Genomic DNA, 16902 nt, shown 5'->3' with positions numbered 1-16902 from the left:
TTTCCAATACAGATCACAGGATATTACGAGTTGGAAAGGACCCACAAGGATCAGAGGCCAAGACAGATATTCCTCTTTTAATGCTGCTGAGCCAAAAAATCTGATAACCGTGAGCAATGGAAGTATTTCTGAATATGGAACAAAGGCGTTGCTCAAACTCGAACCACCTTAAATTTCTAAGTCAAGAGCTGGCCAGCTCAGACAAGACCATGCAAAATTTTACTGGAAACTGGACTGAAAGGAACACGTGCCTTTCTCCCAGAAGGTGTGCATTTATCACCTCATTTATAACGTTTTGAATGCACTGATCTACCACAGCTGGAAAAACCATCCTGCAGTCAGATCCTGAAGTCCAATATCCAAAGCATGGACCATCTCACCCAGATGAGTGCTCGCCTTGCCTCCCAGCAATTTCTACCTGCTTGAAGCAAGCTTTAGCCCTGCAGCAGCCTGAAGATGACGTGAGCATCCTTTCCCCTACCTGATATTATTGAGTCCGTTGTGGGCCACCTGGTGATGCACTTGGTAGTTGAGAGGCGGAGGGATGTGGCTTGGAGGCTGGCTCCGAAGGTCAGGGATTAACTGCGGCTGCGACTGCGGCCGAGGTTGAGGTTGTGACTGCGGCCGAGGCTGCGGCTGAGGCGTGAGCCTGGGTGGTGCTGGTGCTGAAATCACTGGCTCCTTCTTCAGCAGTGGGCTTGCTCTGGCACTTGACGTGGGCGCTGAGGAAGTCGAAGTCACAACGGCAGCGACTGGCTGGGGGCTGGGGATGGGCAGGGCGAAGGGCACGTCGGTGCTCAGCTCCCGGCTCCGCTCTAGCCCAGACACCTTGGGGACATTGGCTGCTTTCGCTTCTGGCTTGTCATTCAAGGTGGGACCTTATGAAGCAACGAGAAAAAGAACAAAGCACATGCTGAGAGGTCTGTGATTCTTTCTCTGCTTGGTAGAATGTATGCCTGGGAAAAAACAAGTCATGTTTCAGCTCGTGGGAGCGCCGTGGGAGCACTGCTGTGACAAGATGGATGTGTGTTTGAGTCTGTCCTTCCGCTGTCCTTGACTGGGCAGTCCACAGTACTTCTATAGCATGTGTGCTAGAGACTTAGCTGTCATTAAATGAACACATACTACAGAGAACACACAGCTCTGTGACTTCTTCAGGGGCCCAAGGTTATGTACAATAGGAGTGTGAACATGTCTCAAGTTACTGCCTCAGTATTTCCTGCTCAATGTAAGTTTCATGTTCATGAAACACAGGCTGAGACACATCACTAAGACATTTCATTTTCTCAATGCCCTTTCAAGGTAACCCACATTGGATTTAGGCTCAACTCCAGCTACAATGCACCGTGACCCAAGCATCAATCCTTAATGATAACCCTACCTGTCTTCTAGGATGGACACTGCCTGAGATCTCTGTAGCAAAGGATGGGACAGCTCGCTCTGCAGAGAAGCTGCTGTCCCCTGGCCACACACTTGTGTGGAAGAACAAATCAGAGAATGCTGGAAAAATCCAGTCAGAGGTTCAGTGGGCACCCAAATGTAGTCCTGCTCACCCTAAACAGTGCAAACATCTGTGTGCTCGGCCTGCTGAAACTAACAGGAATGCTGCACCCTTGCAAAATGCACCTACAGAGGGAATTCCATATGGAATTACTCCTTTTGTGGTGCCAAAACCTGCTATTTTTCATAATTAAGCTAAACAAAGCATCCCAAAGAGTTAAAAGGCTGGAAAGGAAAAAGGGAGGAAAGAAGAGATATTTCAGATCAAGCAGTATCCGAAAGGTTGAAGACAACTGAAAAGATCAACATGAAAGCAATTCAACTCCCACTCTAACTCCCTTTTCACCCTAATCTGTGTATCCTTGAGTGCACACATACCCACAATTACAAGAAAAGCTCTTCATAGGCTACAAGACCTAAGCTTGTTGGTGTGTTCCACATGCACACAGCCCATTGTGCACACACAGCACCTCTGACTTTTAGGAGACACACTTTTGTTACCCACCAAAATGTGTTGGGGGCTGCCTGCATTTCACTACCTTGCAGACATCCAGGAGATGCTACCTACACTCATTAACATGCTCCCAACACCCTCACAAACAAATTCCACCTTTGAAATTCTCCCATCTCATCAAAGGACTGAGCCAGTTCCTGATGTAGGAGGGTGTGGAAATAACACACAACACACCCCATGAGCTAATTCTGGCCGTGCAGACACTCTGACCAGCGTTTGAGAGCCAGCCCATGCGAGGCCAGAGCCCCCACTGCCACTTCCACAGCCTGAGTGTCACCGTGCTGGCATCAGATGGGAGGAGGACAGCGATGAATCAGAGCCTGCAGCACACCAGCTCATGTTCTGTACCCAGAAAGCCCACATGGTGATGGTATCTCCTTCCTGGAGATAAAAGGCAGCTTCCCACACTGCTTCTGGCTCTGCCTGCACTCTCACCAGCGCCCCATTTCCCTCATCCATCCATCAATCAGCTCATCACTGTACATGCACAAATTCAGAATGTGAGAAGAGGATGAATGGAAACATATGAACCATATTTATCAGCTGAAAATGTCTTGAGGTCTTGGGGCCTCAAACCCACAAGTAACAGGAACAGAACCCTTTCCAAACACCAGTGTTTTGGCTGGCAGCAAGCACTATCAACACTGTACTTTCCAGCACCTTATATATCTTTACAGGTTTGACACAATGTCTGGAGATCCTAAATTACTCCCTACAATAAATATAAGCCTCTCATTTCAGTGAATTTCTTTATCAAATATGAATTCATGCATCACAGGTAACCTGGTTGTGAGATGTAGCTAGACTTGGTTCCAATGCTATTTAGAATTTATTTTTAAAGTCAAATTCTCAATGCTCTTGCACATCATTATTTTTTATAGTGCCACCTATGCTTGTAAATTTTCCTCAGATTTTACTGCTAACAGTTGAAAAATTGTCATTGCCTAGTCAAGCCAGGGCTCCCCACACTGCCTTTTGGAGCAAGTGCTTAACAGCTGTAGATTCCACTATTTTTCAGGAGCTGCCCATTAAAAGCAATTGGGTTTCATTCCTGAGCATAGGTTTCCTCAGAGCCCATTAGCTCTTTGCATCCAACAGGCCTCCTCCTACAGAGTTAAACTTCATATTGTGTAATTATAGGCAATGTAGACTAATGGTGTATATTCAAAACACACTGGCACCACAAAAGTTAGTTGAGTAAAAAGTCAATTAGATCCAAAACAAATCAATAAAGTCCCACATTAAAAGCAGCTGTTTGACCAGTTTTATGTGCAACTATTGATTCCCTGTGGTTTCAGCATTAGTTCTCATTTGCAATTTTCTCAAAGCAAAAGCTCAGGCTCCCTTGCTGACTGAATTGACCAGCCAAGCCTGGTTGTATTAGTTAGTACTAGGGGTACATGACTAATTCCTGCTGCCAATTTCCATCTCTCAGGATGCAGTACTGCAATGTTTTTGCATTTCATTCTCGACAGCAATGAAAATATCCACATGCCAGTTTCCCCCTCACCAGAAAAGCTACAGGCATGAGTGGGAGTATCTTCTCTCCTTTTGCAGCCATGTTGCACAAAAGCAGAAGCACTGAGAAGATAAAGATATGATGTAAATTCATGGGCAAGAGGGGAAAAACATCTGAGAGAGCAGTCCCCAAGCCTTGTCAGCCACCACACAGGAAGGGAACAATCCTGGTGTGTTTGGTGCCTTTGTCATTTCTCCTTCTCATGGCTGCAATACACACATGGAAGTCTCTGAGCTATCTTTCCTGAAATCCCTCAGAAAGTTAATGATTTTAATGAGGGATGCTGCCCATTTTGATCAGGATGTCAAACTCTGTAGTTTCTGTGCAGGATGCTTGAATATCCCTCCTAAGAGAACTACACCCCTTTGTGCCCAAGCTCTGACCAGACTGACTGCTGCTTACATATGGAAATATCCCAAGGAAAGCAACCAAATATTCCCTTTTGTGCAAGCTGGATCAGGTTACATTGAGATTCTTTCAGAAATTTCTGTTCTTGGGCTGCTAATCCAGCCCTCCTGAGCAGATGGACCCATGGAGCTGAGCACAACTGCCCCAACAAAAACACAGACCCACCCGACCACAGCACAACGTTCTAGAGGCAAAAATGTGTTTATTTTTACCAAGTCCTAGAGTAATTTTCATGCTTAATGATAACAGGCTGAGCCAATTTGCCTAAGACTTGACAGTCAGCTCCAATAATTCAACCTTAATTAAACCTGAACGCATGTCAGTTCAGCTTGTCCCTTCACAGGAAATGTGACATTTGTAATGATTCATGTTCCAGCCATGCTACAGGAAGGCTGGATCACATCTGCCACTCTCTACCGTGCAGAGCGCTACCCCTTCTGAGCATGCCAACTTTTGTTTATTTTCTAACCAAACACCTTGGACTTCTTCCATTGAGAGGTTTTCTTAAATGAACAGACAGTGGAACATGTCTTGATCTCACAGGGATGAATGATGACTGAGTGTGAGAGACAGGGAAGAAAAGGCTGAAACTGCTCTAACAAGAAAAAAACTCCAACAACCTGGGATTAGTAATTCTTGCCTCCCTGATCGACTAATTTGTTCATTTGGAGTGTTGCAAAATGCTAACCTCCCTACATCTTGGGCTACATCCAATTCCAACTCCAACAGGTAAAGAAGAAAACTTAACAATTTTAAAAGCACAGAGAGCTTTACTCCTGCTGTGTAAATCTGTAGAAACCGGAGGTGAAGTTTAAGGGAAACCTCAAAGTCAACAACAGCTTCAATTACTGTATAAAGTGTGCTTCAGGAGGGGTTCCCCAAAACTGAGAGACCATCAGCCAAGACCCCATCTGAAAGTTTCCTGAATTCTGAGTCTGTGAGTGGAATAACCGTGCACTGCCCATCCCCAAGGCTGCCCAGGGTGACATGCCTGCCAGTGTGTAACTACACGGCACTGCAGGCTAAGCACAATACAGAAAGTCCCAGACACAAATTAAACCTTTCTGTTACAGGAATTTGCTTTCAGGCTGATTAAGAGTAGCTCAAGTGCAAGGGATTAAACATGTAAAGGCTGCTTTGAGAACTCCAATAAGCAGTTACTGTGTTATACAAACAGTACTTAGGGCAACAGCAGTTCCAGCCCTGCCTCTTGCTCTTTGCAAGCTGCTGGTTGCTGCTGAAAGGGGACTGTCAACACACGTACAATGTGATTGGAAATAATCTAATCTTGCTTGCACGCCTTTCCTTTGTCTCTTGAAAAAAAGGAAAGTGGAGTCATTCAGATGTCTTTCTGCAGCCTCCCTCTGCAGTCTCCCTTGTTGCATTCAAACAGCAAGGGTGATGGGGTGATGCTAGAAATTCCTCTCCTACATCCATCAATGACATCTTTACCAATGGCAGTTTCCCAAGAAACACAACAACCACCATCTGTAGCCCATCTATCCATCCTGTACATATCCTTGTAAACAGACACAGGCCAGACTGGCTGTGGTGAACCCTGCTCCATATTCCAGCAAGAAACGCTACAAAAGCACCACCACAAGAATTACACATGGCAAGAAGCAGAGAATTTCAGAGCCAGTTGATGAGTCCCAGAGAAGAGTTTTGAAGAATCAGCAAGGGGAATGAATAAAGAAGAGCAGGACTTCACAGGAGTAGGTGAAAACAAAGAAATGATTAAATGAACCTCAGCAAACATTTTGTGGGTTTTTTTAAAAATTCTATTTTAAATTGAACTTCTAGGCTGCTGCATAATGTATTGTGGATATGGAACATATCATAAGCACAAGACAGAATAAAGCATTTTGTGTTGACAGCGATAACACTGATGCTAGTAGAGTGCTTACAAGTGAAAATCAATATTTAAGTGCTAATTCTTTATCCCTAGATGGCTTTTGCTTTTATATAAATGGCTTTTTCATTGCATTTTAGGAGAGTAGTACTACTTAAGACTTTAAGCGATTAGGCTGTTTGCAAAGGTAAGGCAAGCAGAGCTACAGCACAGAAGCTCCCCAACAAAGGGGGCACAGAGATCCTCCACCTATTTTAATGCAAATCAGCTCAAGATAAGACATAAAGATGTGTGACTTGCACATAAAACTACTGTCTGGAAGGGTCCATGGTGTGCAACACGACAATTTTTAACACTACTGAGAAGCAAAGGCCAAGTTTCCATCATGACAGCAGTACTAAACATTAGGCTGTGCCAAAACAGTGTTCTCCTGTGCCATGGGCTCCTCTGGACAACATGGGCTCCTGGTGGATTTCCCACAAAAAATGACAGTGTTTTCTCACAGAGAACAGTAAACTGAGTGTGAGCACAAACCCTTGTGCCTGGCTCTGACCCCGTGTGCAGAGGAGCTGGCCTTTGTTCCTGGTGTGGCTCCCACAGCCCCATTCCCAAGACCAAGTGGGAAGCAGCTTCCCAGTCCGGTCTGGATTCATCCCCTATCACTCAGTTCATTTGCACAGAGCTGTCTGTCAAGTCACATCGCCCTGCTGCAATCTGAAACACCCTCCCAACAGCTGCCACTATCAATTACTCTCCCAGGCAGCCCTGACTATCAGGAAGAGAACTGGAGCGAGCACTTGCCAGTTTTAATAAACTGTGTTGCCCAAGTCATTTAACCTGCTAGATTGCTGTGTGCTGGGGCTGTAACAAGCCTTCAGCTTTTCAACCTAGAAGAAAGCAACAGTGGCAAAAAGCTGTCAGCTTGGTCCTCAGAATTAACTTCCAAGGGTGTCTTCCCCTACCCTCCCTCCCAAAGCGCCCGAATTTAAAAAGTGAAATATCTTCAAGTCGTTTTCATAGTGTCACAACAAGGAAAGCAGCTCTTGTTTTTATCACAGAGCCAGCAACTCCCAAGAAGGGAGGGCTGAGGTGCTCCAGGATTTCCACATTAGGGACACACCGGGGCAGAGAGCTCCTCTCTCCTGCAGCCACACAGACACATCCCGTGGGCACTCCCCAGAGCCAGCTCTGCCAGCTATGGGTCACCACCACCCCCATAATGCTGATGACACCCAAGCTTCAGGTTACCCCAAGTGCTCTCAGTATGATTGAAGTTTCTCCCCCAACCAAAAAATGGCAAATTTACGTTTACTTTGATCCTTCCAGAACGGGTAGGAAAGATTTCTTAAAGAAATACCTATTTAAAATGAAAATGCTTCCATTCAGATTGGTGTTTTCAGTCTGTAGCTCGCATATATACCAAGATGTTTGTGAATGTTAATAAGAAAAGATCTGCCATCACTAGGATTAATTTGAACATGGGATTCTGTTGCCCATCAGGAAGCTTACTGGACTCTAGAAATCAAAAAGAAAATTCAAACACACTACACTGCATGTTTTCCTCAGGCAGCTCTGTAGATAAGAGCCTTTGTTGAGAAAGCTTGAAGCACAGAAAGGTTTCCCCAACTCCTGCAGAAACTGAGGAGCAACTGCAATAAGATCTATGGACTTGATGCCTATTTGCTGCTCTATGGTTCTTTAATGGGATGGTTTATTCCTAGAGATTTGGGAGCTTTCCATGCTCTATCGAGGCATGTTAGCTGTAAGCATGCATGATGACACACCAAAGCTGCAGGAGCTGAATGAAAATGGGTGCCAAACACAGGGATTGGGGCCACAGCATAAAGAAGAAGGATCACCATTCAAATCCCCCCCAAAGTAAGTCACACTGCATTTTCCTAGCAATGCTGCTTCTGGCAATATCTCAATGCAAAGCTGGAACTGGATTTGCAGCTAAATCACCTACTGTGGATGCTGGCGTTGTAATGAGATTGAAAGTTTCATACAGGCTTTTTAATCCAGGGCTATAATGCTGGATCAAATGGGTTAAATCTCTTCAGCACTGCTCCTAAGCAGATGCTGAATGCATACAAACCAGTGACATTAGAGACACTCTACTTCCCTGGCCAGAAAACATTACTAAAGCTTCTTGTAGCTGTGTACTAAAGGTGTGTTTGTCTTGTTCTGTTTTTTAATGTGTGATGGCATCTTGTACACCTAATCTGAATGACAGATAAGCAACAAGGTAAAAAAGTTATTTAGAAAGACACTCCCCCAATATGAAAGCAAGCAAGCACACATCCTCAACTCCAGCTGTAAGCTTTTGAACAGACAGAACTGTTATAAACCAAGGAATTTTTTAATTTTAATTAGGCAAACAAGGGAAAATAATAAACCACCAACTACTACATTACCAGAGAAAATGTACTACTTTTGCTGTTTGAAATCCATATTGATTCTCATCTAGCCTGTGAGTGAGTTATTAATCACTCCAATTAAATCATGAACACAGGTCTTTACACTGAAATTGAACCCCCACCAATAGATCGATAACTCAAACCTCCAAGAGCAATTACTGCTCAGCATAATAGAGCAGCTTGTAACACAGAGCTCCATGCAGACCACAATTCTCTCTGTCATATCCTACACAGGCAGTGCAAACAAACTGGGAAAAGAAAGATTTTATAACTATTATTTTCAAAATAAACAGACATCTGCTTAGAGTTACCTAATCTCTCACATCACAGAGTCAGATCTGCCAAGGTCACATTGGAGACATGATTACATTTTTTCACAATTTGTTATTCTAGCAAAGCCCTGATAAGATTGAACTATTGAAGTTCACACTCTGGTTTAATTTCAAGAGGTTAAATGCCAAATCCTTTTCTTATTGCTACAAGGAAGGGATCTGCCAGGCTGCATAATACCCTGTGTGGGCTAAGACAACAATTTTGTTTCATCTGCACAGTCTTATGAAGGTTTTGATTCTTTTTTTTTAAATGACATCAGAGCTGCAAACTCCCAGAGAATGATTTAAAGTAAAATCAGAAAGTGAGACTGTTCCGGAGGAGCGTGAATGACCTTTCGGATCTTCCAGCCTGGAGAAGTTAAGTCAACGTCTGGCTGAGAAAGCACACTTGCTAACCAAAACCAGAAAAAGGCAAGAAAGAACATTCTGAAACACCAGATCATCTCTGCTGGGAACAGATGATTGCCCTAACCAGCCAAGCGTATGCAGGGTCACAGAAATCCCCACCTCTGCCTTGGAAGGCAACTGATGCCTGTCCTGATGGAAGGAAAGAAGAACTGTCCACTCTCAGACTCTTGGCTCTCCATCCTTTCCAGGTGAGAGATGTTTTTCTGAGCATCCATTTTTCTGACAGGCTGGCCCCTTCCCACAGCCCTGGAGCCCAATCCATCATCCTTCATTAGGGGAGCTATTGGCAGCCAATTAAGTGGTGATGGACCCACACCACAGAGCTAATCAAGAGGAGTTCATATTTTACCCTTCAGCCTGTGTGCACTGCCTCCTGCCTACCTGCTTCATCTTGCTGCTGGCGTGGAAAAATGGCACAAGGTCAGGCAGCACAAGAAAAGCAGCAGGCAGAGGGGCAATGTTACTGCTGGGGTCTCACCATGGCTTCCCACCACCAGGCAGCTTTTACTAAAGGAAGGCAGGGAGATGATCTATTCCCCACTCCAGCAGAGGCAGAAAGAGCCCCAAAAAAAGAGTTTTCTTCCTCCCTAAAGGGCAGCAAACAGATCTGTTTAGAAACAGTCTCAGTAACTTGAGTGAGGTCCATGATGTTATGGAGCTGTGAGATTGCGAAGTTGTGCTGCAAGGTGACAGAGTCTCTGCACAGCAGGAACCCAGAGGAGTGACCAACCATGTACAAATCAGCAAAATCCCATCTTGTTTATTTGTTATGTCCAGCCCTCACAGCTCAGTAGCTGCTGCCACATTAGTGCTAATATGCTCATAATTTGTGAAAACAACACTTGAGATCGAGTGCCTGTCAAATGGGGCCACTGCTTTCCAGCAGCTCCCCATACCCTGCATTTTCCCACTGCCCTCTCTCTTCATTCCCAGGCACAAGGAGGCCCATTTTGGGCAGACCCCTCCCATGGATTCAGTAGCAGCACATTATTACCCTAAACCAGCATGTTCAGCTGTTACCCAATTGCCCCCATTTCACTTGCAGTTGTGAGGTAGCACCTCTTTCCATTAACTTGGTTGAGAATGTAGTGTCAGGATGAAGAGAAACTGGAAGAATTTTCCTGCAAGTTTAAAAGCAGTAAGACATCACTCCTCTATGTGTGGTCAAAATCCAGCTCCTGAGCTGCTGGAATGGCATCTTAAGAAAAAATTGAGATACTGAAACTAACAGATTGAATACATTCAACAACATTTCCAGTTGCATCATGGATAATTAAAATATTTAAGGGACAAGCTGCAAGTTGTTAATCAGGGAACATTTACTTGAATGGTGTGTGCCCTTTGGATTTGGTCCCTATGGCAACCAAAAATTCACTCCAAAAGGATGCGCTGGAAGAAGTATGTCAGGAGCTGCCTCAACATTTTAATTCACAGAGTGAGCAATGAATAAATACAGCTACTGACAGCACAGCACAGGCAAAAAACGTTTGTAAACAGCATCAGGAAGTCACAGATGGCCTTTTGCTTTTTAAGATTGAAAAAGTTCACTCTTCCTTTAAACACGCCCACTATCAAGAAAACTGGACGGTGTTGCACATGAATCACAGTTATTAACTACTGATAACAAAAGTTCTTGAACAGAGGAGCTTTCCTTCAGTTCTCAATCCTTGATTTTTTGGGATAGTGTCTCCACTCCTCACACTGGAAGGTGTTGCATCTTCCAAAAAAATCTTTTCTGTCCCACCTGGTTCAACAGGAACAACAGTTACAGAATGCAACATCATCTGAGGGATGGCTTTGCAGAATGCTTGAGAAAAAAAATGTGAGGGATGATTGGTTTTTCCTTCTAAACAGGAAAAGAGTGGTTTGGTATGCAATAAGGGAAAGAAAAGAACACTTCACTGCACTGCAGAAGGAAAACTCCTTCAGTATGATCTCAGTGTGTGAAGTGCAGCTGCAAAGCTCCTTCCAGCTTTCTCCTTTGATGAAGTGTGAATTCTTCAATGGGCAGTAGAAATTCTGGAAATATTTTAGTGCTGGATATGCTGGAGGATAATGTATGATCTGGCATCTAGTAAGAGCTAACAGAAAAACACTGTGCCGTGCTTTGCAATGGAATCACACCCTATTAATGAAAAGGTGCTCTTGAATCTCTTCTTGTGTGAGGGTTTATGGCTCTGGAAAAAAGTCTTATGAGGCTGGAGGGTGCAAGACAGCACGGATTGCTGTGATGCCAGCCTGGATGTGCAAAAGGCCTGGAACAGTCACTCAGCACTTGCAAACCCAGATGTGTGCTCTACACTCCTCTTCCCACTGACTCCTTGGGGTCCCTTTACATCCACTGCAGTGGCCCTGCAAAGATCATCAAGCACAACCATTTCCACAAGGCTGCTGGATGGAATCTGCTGCAGGTTGTGATTCTGACATGCATGAGACTACTCCTGTAGTGAGGGAACTCGTTCAGGAGGGTATTCACTGCTCTACTGACTGAGGAATTTGGCTTTTTTGGTGCCTGGGGTGTGCAGGAGCCCCAGCAGCACACAGCTCGGAGCTCTCCCACTTCCCAGGCACAGCCACTATTCTCACAATCCCCACGTTACGCTCTGAGCTGGAATTGGGCAGGCACTGCCACATCTAACCTCTGTCTTGGGCAACAAACAAGTACAGGCTCAGACTTCTGCAAAGATAATCACAGGAATAGTCTGGTCTGAAATGGCTGCACATTTTCATTTCAGTATTGGGTGAAAGAAAGGAGACAAGTAAGTATGTGGGCTTAGCCTGCAGATATTTTTCCAAGACAGTAATTGCTGTATAATTCATATTCTTGTTTTTACATGTTTGCATGTGTACCAACAATCCCACTGAAATCACTCTAAGTTTTTCCTTCAAGTCCTCTCCATGTCACAGTTTTTCCAAACTGCACAAACACAAACAGGCCTAGAGTCCAGTACTAAGCAGCTACTTGGGTTTGGCAAATCCCTGTATTCCCAGATTCTTGCACATTAGGAGAGAAAAGTGAAGTCTAAGCTAATTCTTGAGAGTTTCTACATTAGCATAGCAGTCAACATCATTCACTCATTATTTCTGTGTTTCCTTTCAAGGAGTTCTCTGTGAAGTCAGAATTGAGCCTTTGTATCTCCACCCAGGGCTACCTGGCTCCCCATCAACTCCAGATTCCACAGGCTGGAGAAGTGCTGCCCTCTGCACAAGGGAAGGCTCAGAAATACTAAGTATTTGCAACTTATAGGAAATCTTAGCACAGGAAGAAGCAATTCATAGCTTCTGTACCAAAGAGGCTCACAGGGAAGTGCAATGATGCAGCTCCTCATCTCAGCCCTTCAGCAATGGTTTGAGGTACTTTTGCTCATATTAAACTAACTGGAGATGACATTCTAGATCTTTGCAAGGAGGGGAAATGCATTATTCTAATGGACCTCAAAATGGTTAATCAATTCAAAGATTACAAATGAAATGCCTCATCTCTCAAGGGGCAGAATCCAAGGGCCAGTGCCACTGGTTTTGGTTTTGAGGACACAATATGGTTTTGTTTTTGAGGACAGCACTCCAAAGTGCCAGCAACTGGTTTCAGGGAAAACCACCTCCTCCCACATTAACATATTCATTTATAAAATCTATCACATATGTTGCGTGCAAACTGGCTGAGAGTTGATGCAGCTCTGACAGCATGAGAGCCTCTAGCCCAAATATCTGAAAGTAATAAAATCCACACCATTCTCCTGATTCCTCACCCTAACAGAAGTGACCTATATTGGCTTTGCTCTGTCAGTTTTCCCAGTAGCACTGGTCCATGCTGGGGTTGTGGACCTCACAGTGGGATAATTGTCACAAGAGAAACACAAGAAACAGGGCTTTAGTTACAAGTTATGCTCATGGCTAATGGCAATGACTGGGCTACCTTCTGGTCACTCAACAAACAGGAATTAGGCCAGGAGGGACAGAGCACCCATTATTTTCTATATAGAGATGGGAAGCAGGGGAAATGATGGAACAATCTCTCACAGACAGTAAGTATTCTTGTGTTTTTAGAGGGTTCTCCTCAGTTCTTTGTTTGGCAGGCAGGCTGGCTCTGAGCTGGGCTGTTCCCAATGAGCTCTCAGCCTGCCAGAGGCTTGGAGAACCTGCTCTGAATGAATATGTTTCCTCCCATGAATTTGTTAAAACCAAAGCCAGATTCCCCTTATGCTGGGTGCTGCATGTTTCTGAAAAATCCTGTCCTCTTCTAAGACTGAACACAACCACGAGTGGCAGAAAAGAAGCAAAGATATTCCCATTATGAAAGGAGGAAAGAGACACCGAGGGAGCAGTCAGCCCCTCCGATGCCACACTACATCTCTGGGGACTAAAGCTTTGCTGCATCCACAAGATAAATCCACCTTCTCCCCCTCTTCCCACAGCAGCAGAGAACAACTCCCCAGTTACCAGTGCTGGATGGCAGTAAAGGTCTCCCTTTTCTTCCCTGTGTAAGGCATTTCCCTCCCCTTCATTTTATAAATTACCAGAACAGACATTTAAATGTTCAAGAATAATCTGAACAGAGTATTCATGCCTTGGGCATTTTCATGCTCTACAAGGAGTGAAACAAAAGGGCCTCATTTAATACCTCCCTACAGCATTCCCTATCCCTGTTCTTCCCTTGTGAATCTCCAAAGGCAAACTCTCAGTGGTTCAAGGCTCCTGAAATACCCCATCCCTCCCTTCTCCCTTTTTAAGATGAGCTTCTAAAGCAAATCTCGCTGGCTGACAGGAACAGGTGGTAGGAATCCTTCAAAGGAGAGAAAAATCATTTGTAACTAATAAAAGGAGAGGAAAAGTCTGATTCCCATGGTTTATACTGAGCACCCGTGGGAGCTGCCTGGATGGCAGGCACATCCTGCTGCTGTGTGTGCTCTGTGCCCCCCTGGCAGCCCAGCCCTGCAGCTGCAGGACAGGCAGGATGAACTGTCCCTGTCCCTGCAGCCCTGCCTCCCGGGATGCCAAGGAGCAGGGTGACTCTGCCTGCATTATGGGGAGTTTCAGGAACACTGCATCAGTTCCAGAGCCTGATGGGACAGGCTAAGGGCTGAGCCTGTCTTCTGCCCTGGATTGTGAGATCTGCCTTTACAAAACCAGCAAAAGCCTCTATCCTTTTCAAATATATAGAAACCATCCAATGTTTGAACAAAGTTTTGTGCTAGATCAAAAAGCCAGACCTGCAAAACCCTCCTTGGGGCTTTGCTTTTATTCTCTAGCAAAACCCCTCTACAGTAACTTTCTGATCTTCAGCCTTGGAGAGAAACATCACAATATACTGAGGTGAACAATATACCTTAATCTCTTGCCTTATATTTGACAGGTAAAGAATTCTGACTTGGAAAGGACCCCCAGGACATGGTTGGCAAAGGCTGGGCTCACTGTGTGGCACTTGGAGACAGCAGCTCTCCTGGAAAGAACCTCAGCCCCGGGACAGCAGCTTGCTCCCCACCTCCCCTCTCCAGCCCTGCCATCCGCCTTTCTTCTTCCCTTATTGTCAAAACTGATGAAGGGAGAGGCGACAAGCTGGAAAGACATGGCCAAGACTCGAGACCGAGCATTCAAAGCACCCCTGCTGAGCTCCAAAGTGCTGTTATGGCTGCTCCCTGTGTGCAGGGAATTAGGATATGGTCTCCAAGCCAGCTACAAGCGAAGGAGGCAGAGGAATAGATGTGCTTTCTGCAGAGACCTCAGGTATTGCTTCTTGCATGTATTTGCTGGCAAGCACAAGGTACAAAAGCATCCATGACCAGGAGAAAATGCTGAATCCAGCTTTATCTGGATGTGATCTAATGGATACTTCACTCTGATGTGGCCAATGCAGTTGTTTGTTCAAGAGTTAAAAGGAAGAGATATTTCTTCCTATGGAGGAAGAGCAGGAAATTAAATCTGGACTTGACTCAGCTTTTCCTCCTTTCTCATATGGGTTTCTCTCCACAAAGAGGGGGTGGCAGTAGGTTTGAATGTTCTCCAAATGTGATTTCCCTTTCCTCCACAAGTAATATAGAGAAAAAGATCTGAAGTCCTTGCAGTCTTCTAGAGATATGCCACATTCAGAAGCTCTGGGCTTCTCCGCATATCTTTGGTTCTCCATATCAATTTTCCCTGTTCACAGCCTGAAGTTGTGCCCACCCCACCCCATGCACTGCACATACATTTGGTGAAACTCCATCACTGACCAGCTTTTCAGCAGCCAGCCCCACACCAGTGCCAGGAAGTCTATTTAGTTTCTAAGACTACAAAACGCAACACACTCCCTTACACAGCCTGGAACAGCACTGCAGTATTTACATCCCTTCCAAAGAACCACAGAAACATTAATCACTGTATGGTCACGCTCTACTTGTCACACCAGCACTGGCATCCTGGAGAGGACTGTATTACAAACAAGCGCCCACCTCAAGTACCTTTGGGGTATTCAGCAAGTTGTGGCTGCACTGAATTGGTTTCTGACCAGAAAAGGGAACACTTTCTTCAATCACCCTGTGGAAATGTTTTCCTTATGGGCAAACTTCAGAAATATCCATCGCCCGATACTGAGGTTGGTTTTTCTAAGAGCTAAGGATCGTAAAGTAGCCACGTGTTTAGACAAGAGGTCATTATCCACCAGCTCCAGTGTTCAGTGCAAGCTTCTAAGCAAGGAGCAATTTGAAAATAGAGCTGTTAAAGCACTAACAGTAATTTGGTGTAATTTAAGTTTCTGTTTTACTGATTTTTCTGGCTAAGATTCATAGTGCTATCAAATTAGCATCTGGTTATCTTGTTGAGGGGAGTAAAGTCAATAGTCTAACAGGCCCATTTTGCTTCTCTTTACTGCTGCAATTGTGTGACTTCATCGATATTGAGCCCTGAAGGCAAAGGACACGAGGACAGTGCCCTTTGGCAGATGCCAAGCTCCTGTTTTGTGTGTCATACAGCACAGTCCAACAGATGAATTTTCAGACACAGCAATCAGAAGAAACTATTTCTACTCAAGATGCCATAATACCAAAGGTTTAACACTAAACTTACTAGCTACCACCCAATTATAGGAAGTGAGATTTTTCAAAGGCATGAAGTCAGCAAGAGACTGAGAGTTTGACCCAAACCTTTTAAAGCATTGTAGCAGTTCACCTGCACCAAAACCTGGAAGCAGTTCAGGACCAACAACAGTAGCACATAACATTTGTTATTTAAGCAAACAGGCTCTCCTAACTCTTTGCAGAAAAATCTGCGTTACCCAGTACCAACCTCCTCAGTCTCTCCAGCTTCATTTACTCAGTGTGGTAAGAAAAGAAGCTCCTCCACACCTCTCCTCCATCTCCCTCTCCTCCACCCCTGGACAGCACATCATTTTCAGCATTGGTTTGTGCTGCCCTCAGCGTTCCACATCACCAGACCAGTCAAACCCACAGATGGAAGGAAAGATGCCTTTCCAAGCCCACCGCTGGAAAGATGCAGATGTGGTAGGAAAAGCCCTGCAAGCTCCCCTTGTTCTCTTTGAAACCTGAGGAGAACAGATGAGCAAGCAGCACATTTGAAATTAATTACAGCAAAACCTACTGCATTGTTCTCTCCTCCCCTTCCTTTTCCCCTGACCCCCTCATCGCAGAGCTTTCACTGGAACCTCTGTGGTGTGTATATTTTCCTAGAGTTGCCAGGGCCAAAATGGTACAGCTGAGACATTCACAGAAGTCAAAGAAAGTGCAGGCCCAAGTTAGTGCACAGGGGTACAATAGTTCCTTAAGAGCGAGCGTCTCCCCCGCCGCCACCCCCCTCTTCCCAAACCTTCCATCTCTAATGAACCTTTGGTGTCTGTCCACAAAAAACAAACATCAATCAGGCAACAGGCTGTTCCTTTTCCCCTGTTGCTAGTCTGAAATAACAGGCATCCCCCGCTGGGCTGGGAACGCCACTTCCCTCTCCAGCACACATACGGGATA

General features: G+C 45.0%; 1 protein-coding gene across 14 annotated transcripts in view; it reads right to left on the bottom strand.

Annotated features, from left to right (window-relative positions):
* Positions 1-16902, bottom strand: part of FBRSL1 (fibrosin like 1) — a 367873-nt gene that overhangs the window by 26537 nt on the left and 324434 nt on the right. For all 14 annotated transcript variants that reach the window (XM_033518104.1, XM_033518111.1, XM_019008372.2 and 11 more), the window contains one exon: positions 482-878. In XM_033518104.1, the coding sequence (XP_033373995.1) occupies positions 482-878 (397 nt within the window). The remainder of the gene's footprint in view (positions 1-481; positions 879-16902) is intronic.

This window comes from Parus major, chromosome 15 (genome assembly GCF_001522545.3).
Source record: "Parus major isolate Abel chromosome 15, Parus_major1.1, whole genome shotgun sequence".
NCBI classification, from domain to species: domain Eukaryota; kingdom Metazoa; phylum Chordata; class Aves; order Passeriformes; family Paridae; genus Parus; species Parus major.
The sequence above is the reverse complement of the archived record's forward strand: the minus strand, read 5'-3'. Positions and strand labels throughout refer to the sequence as shown.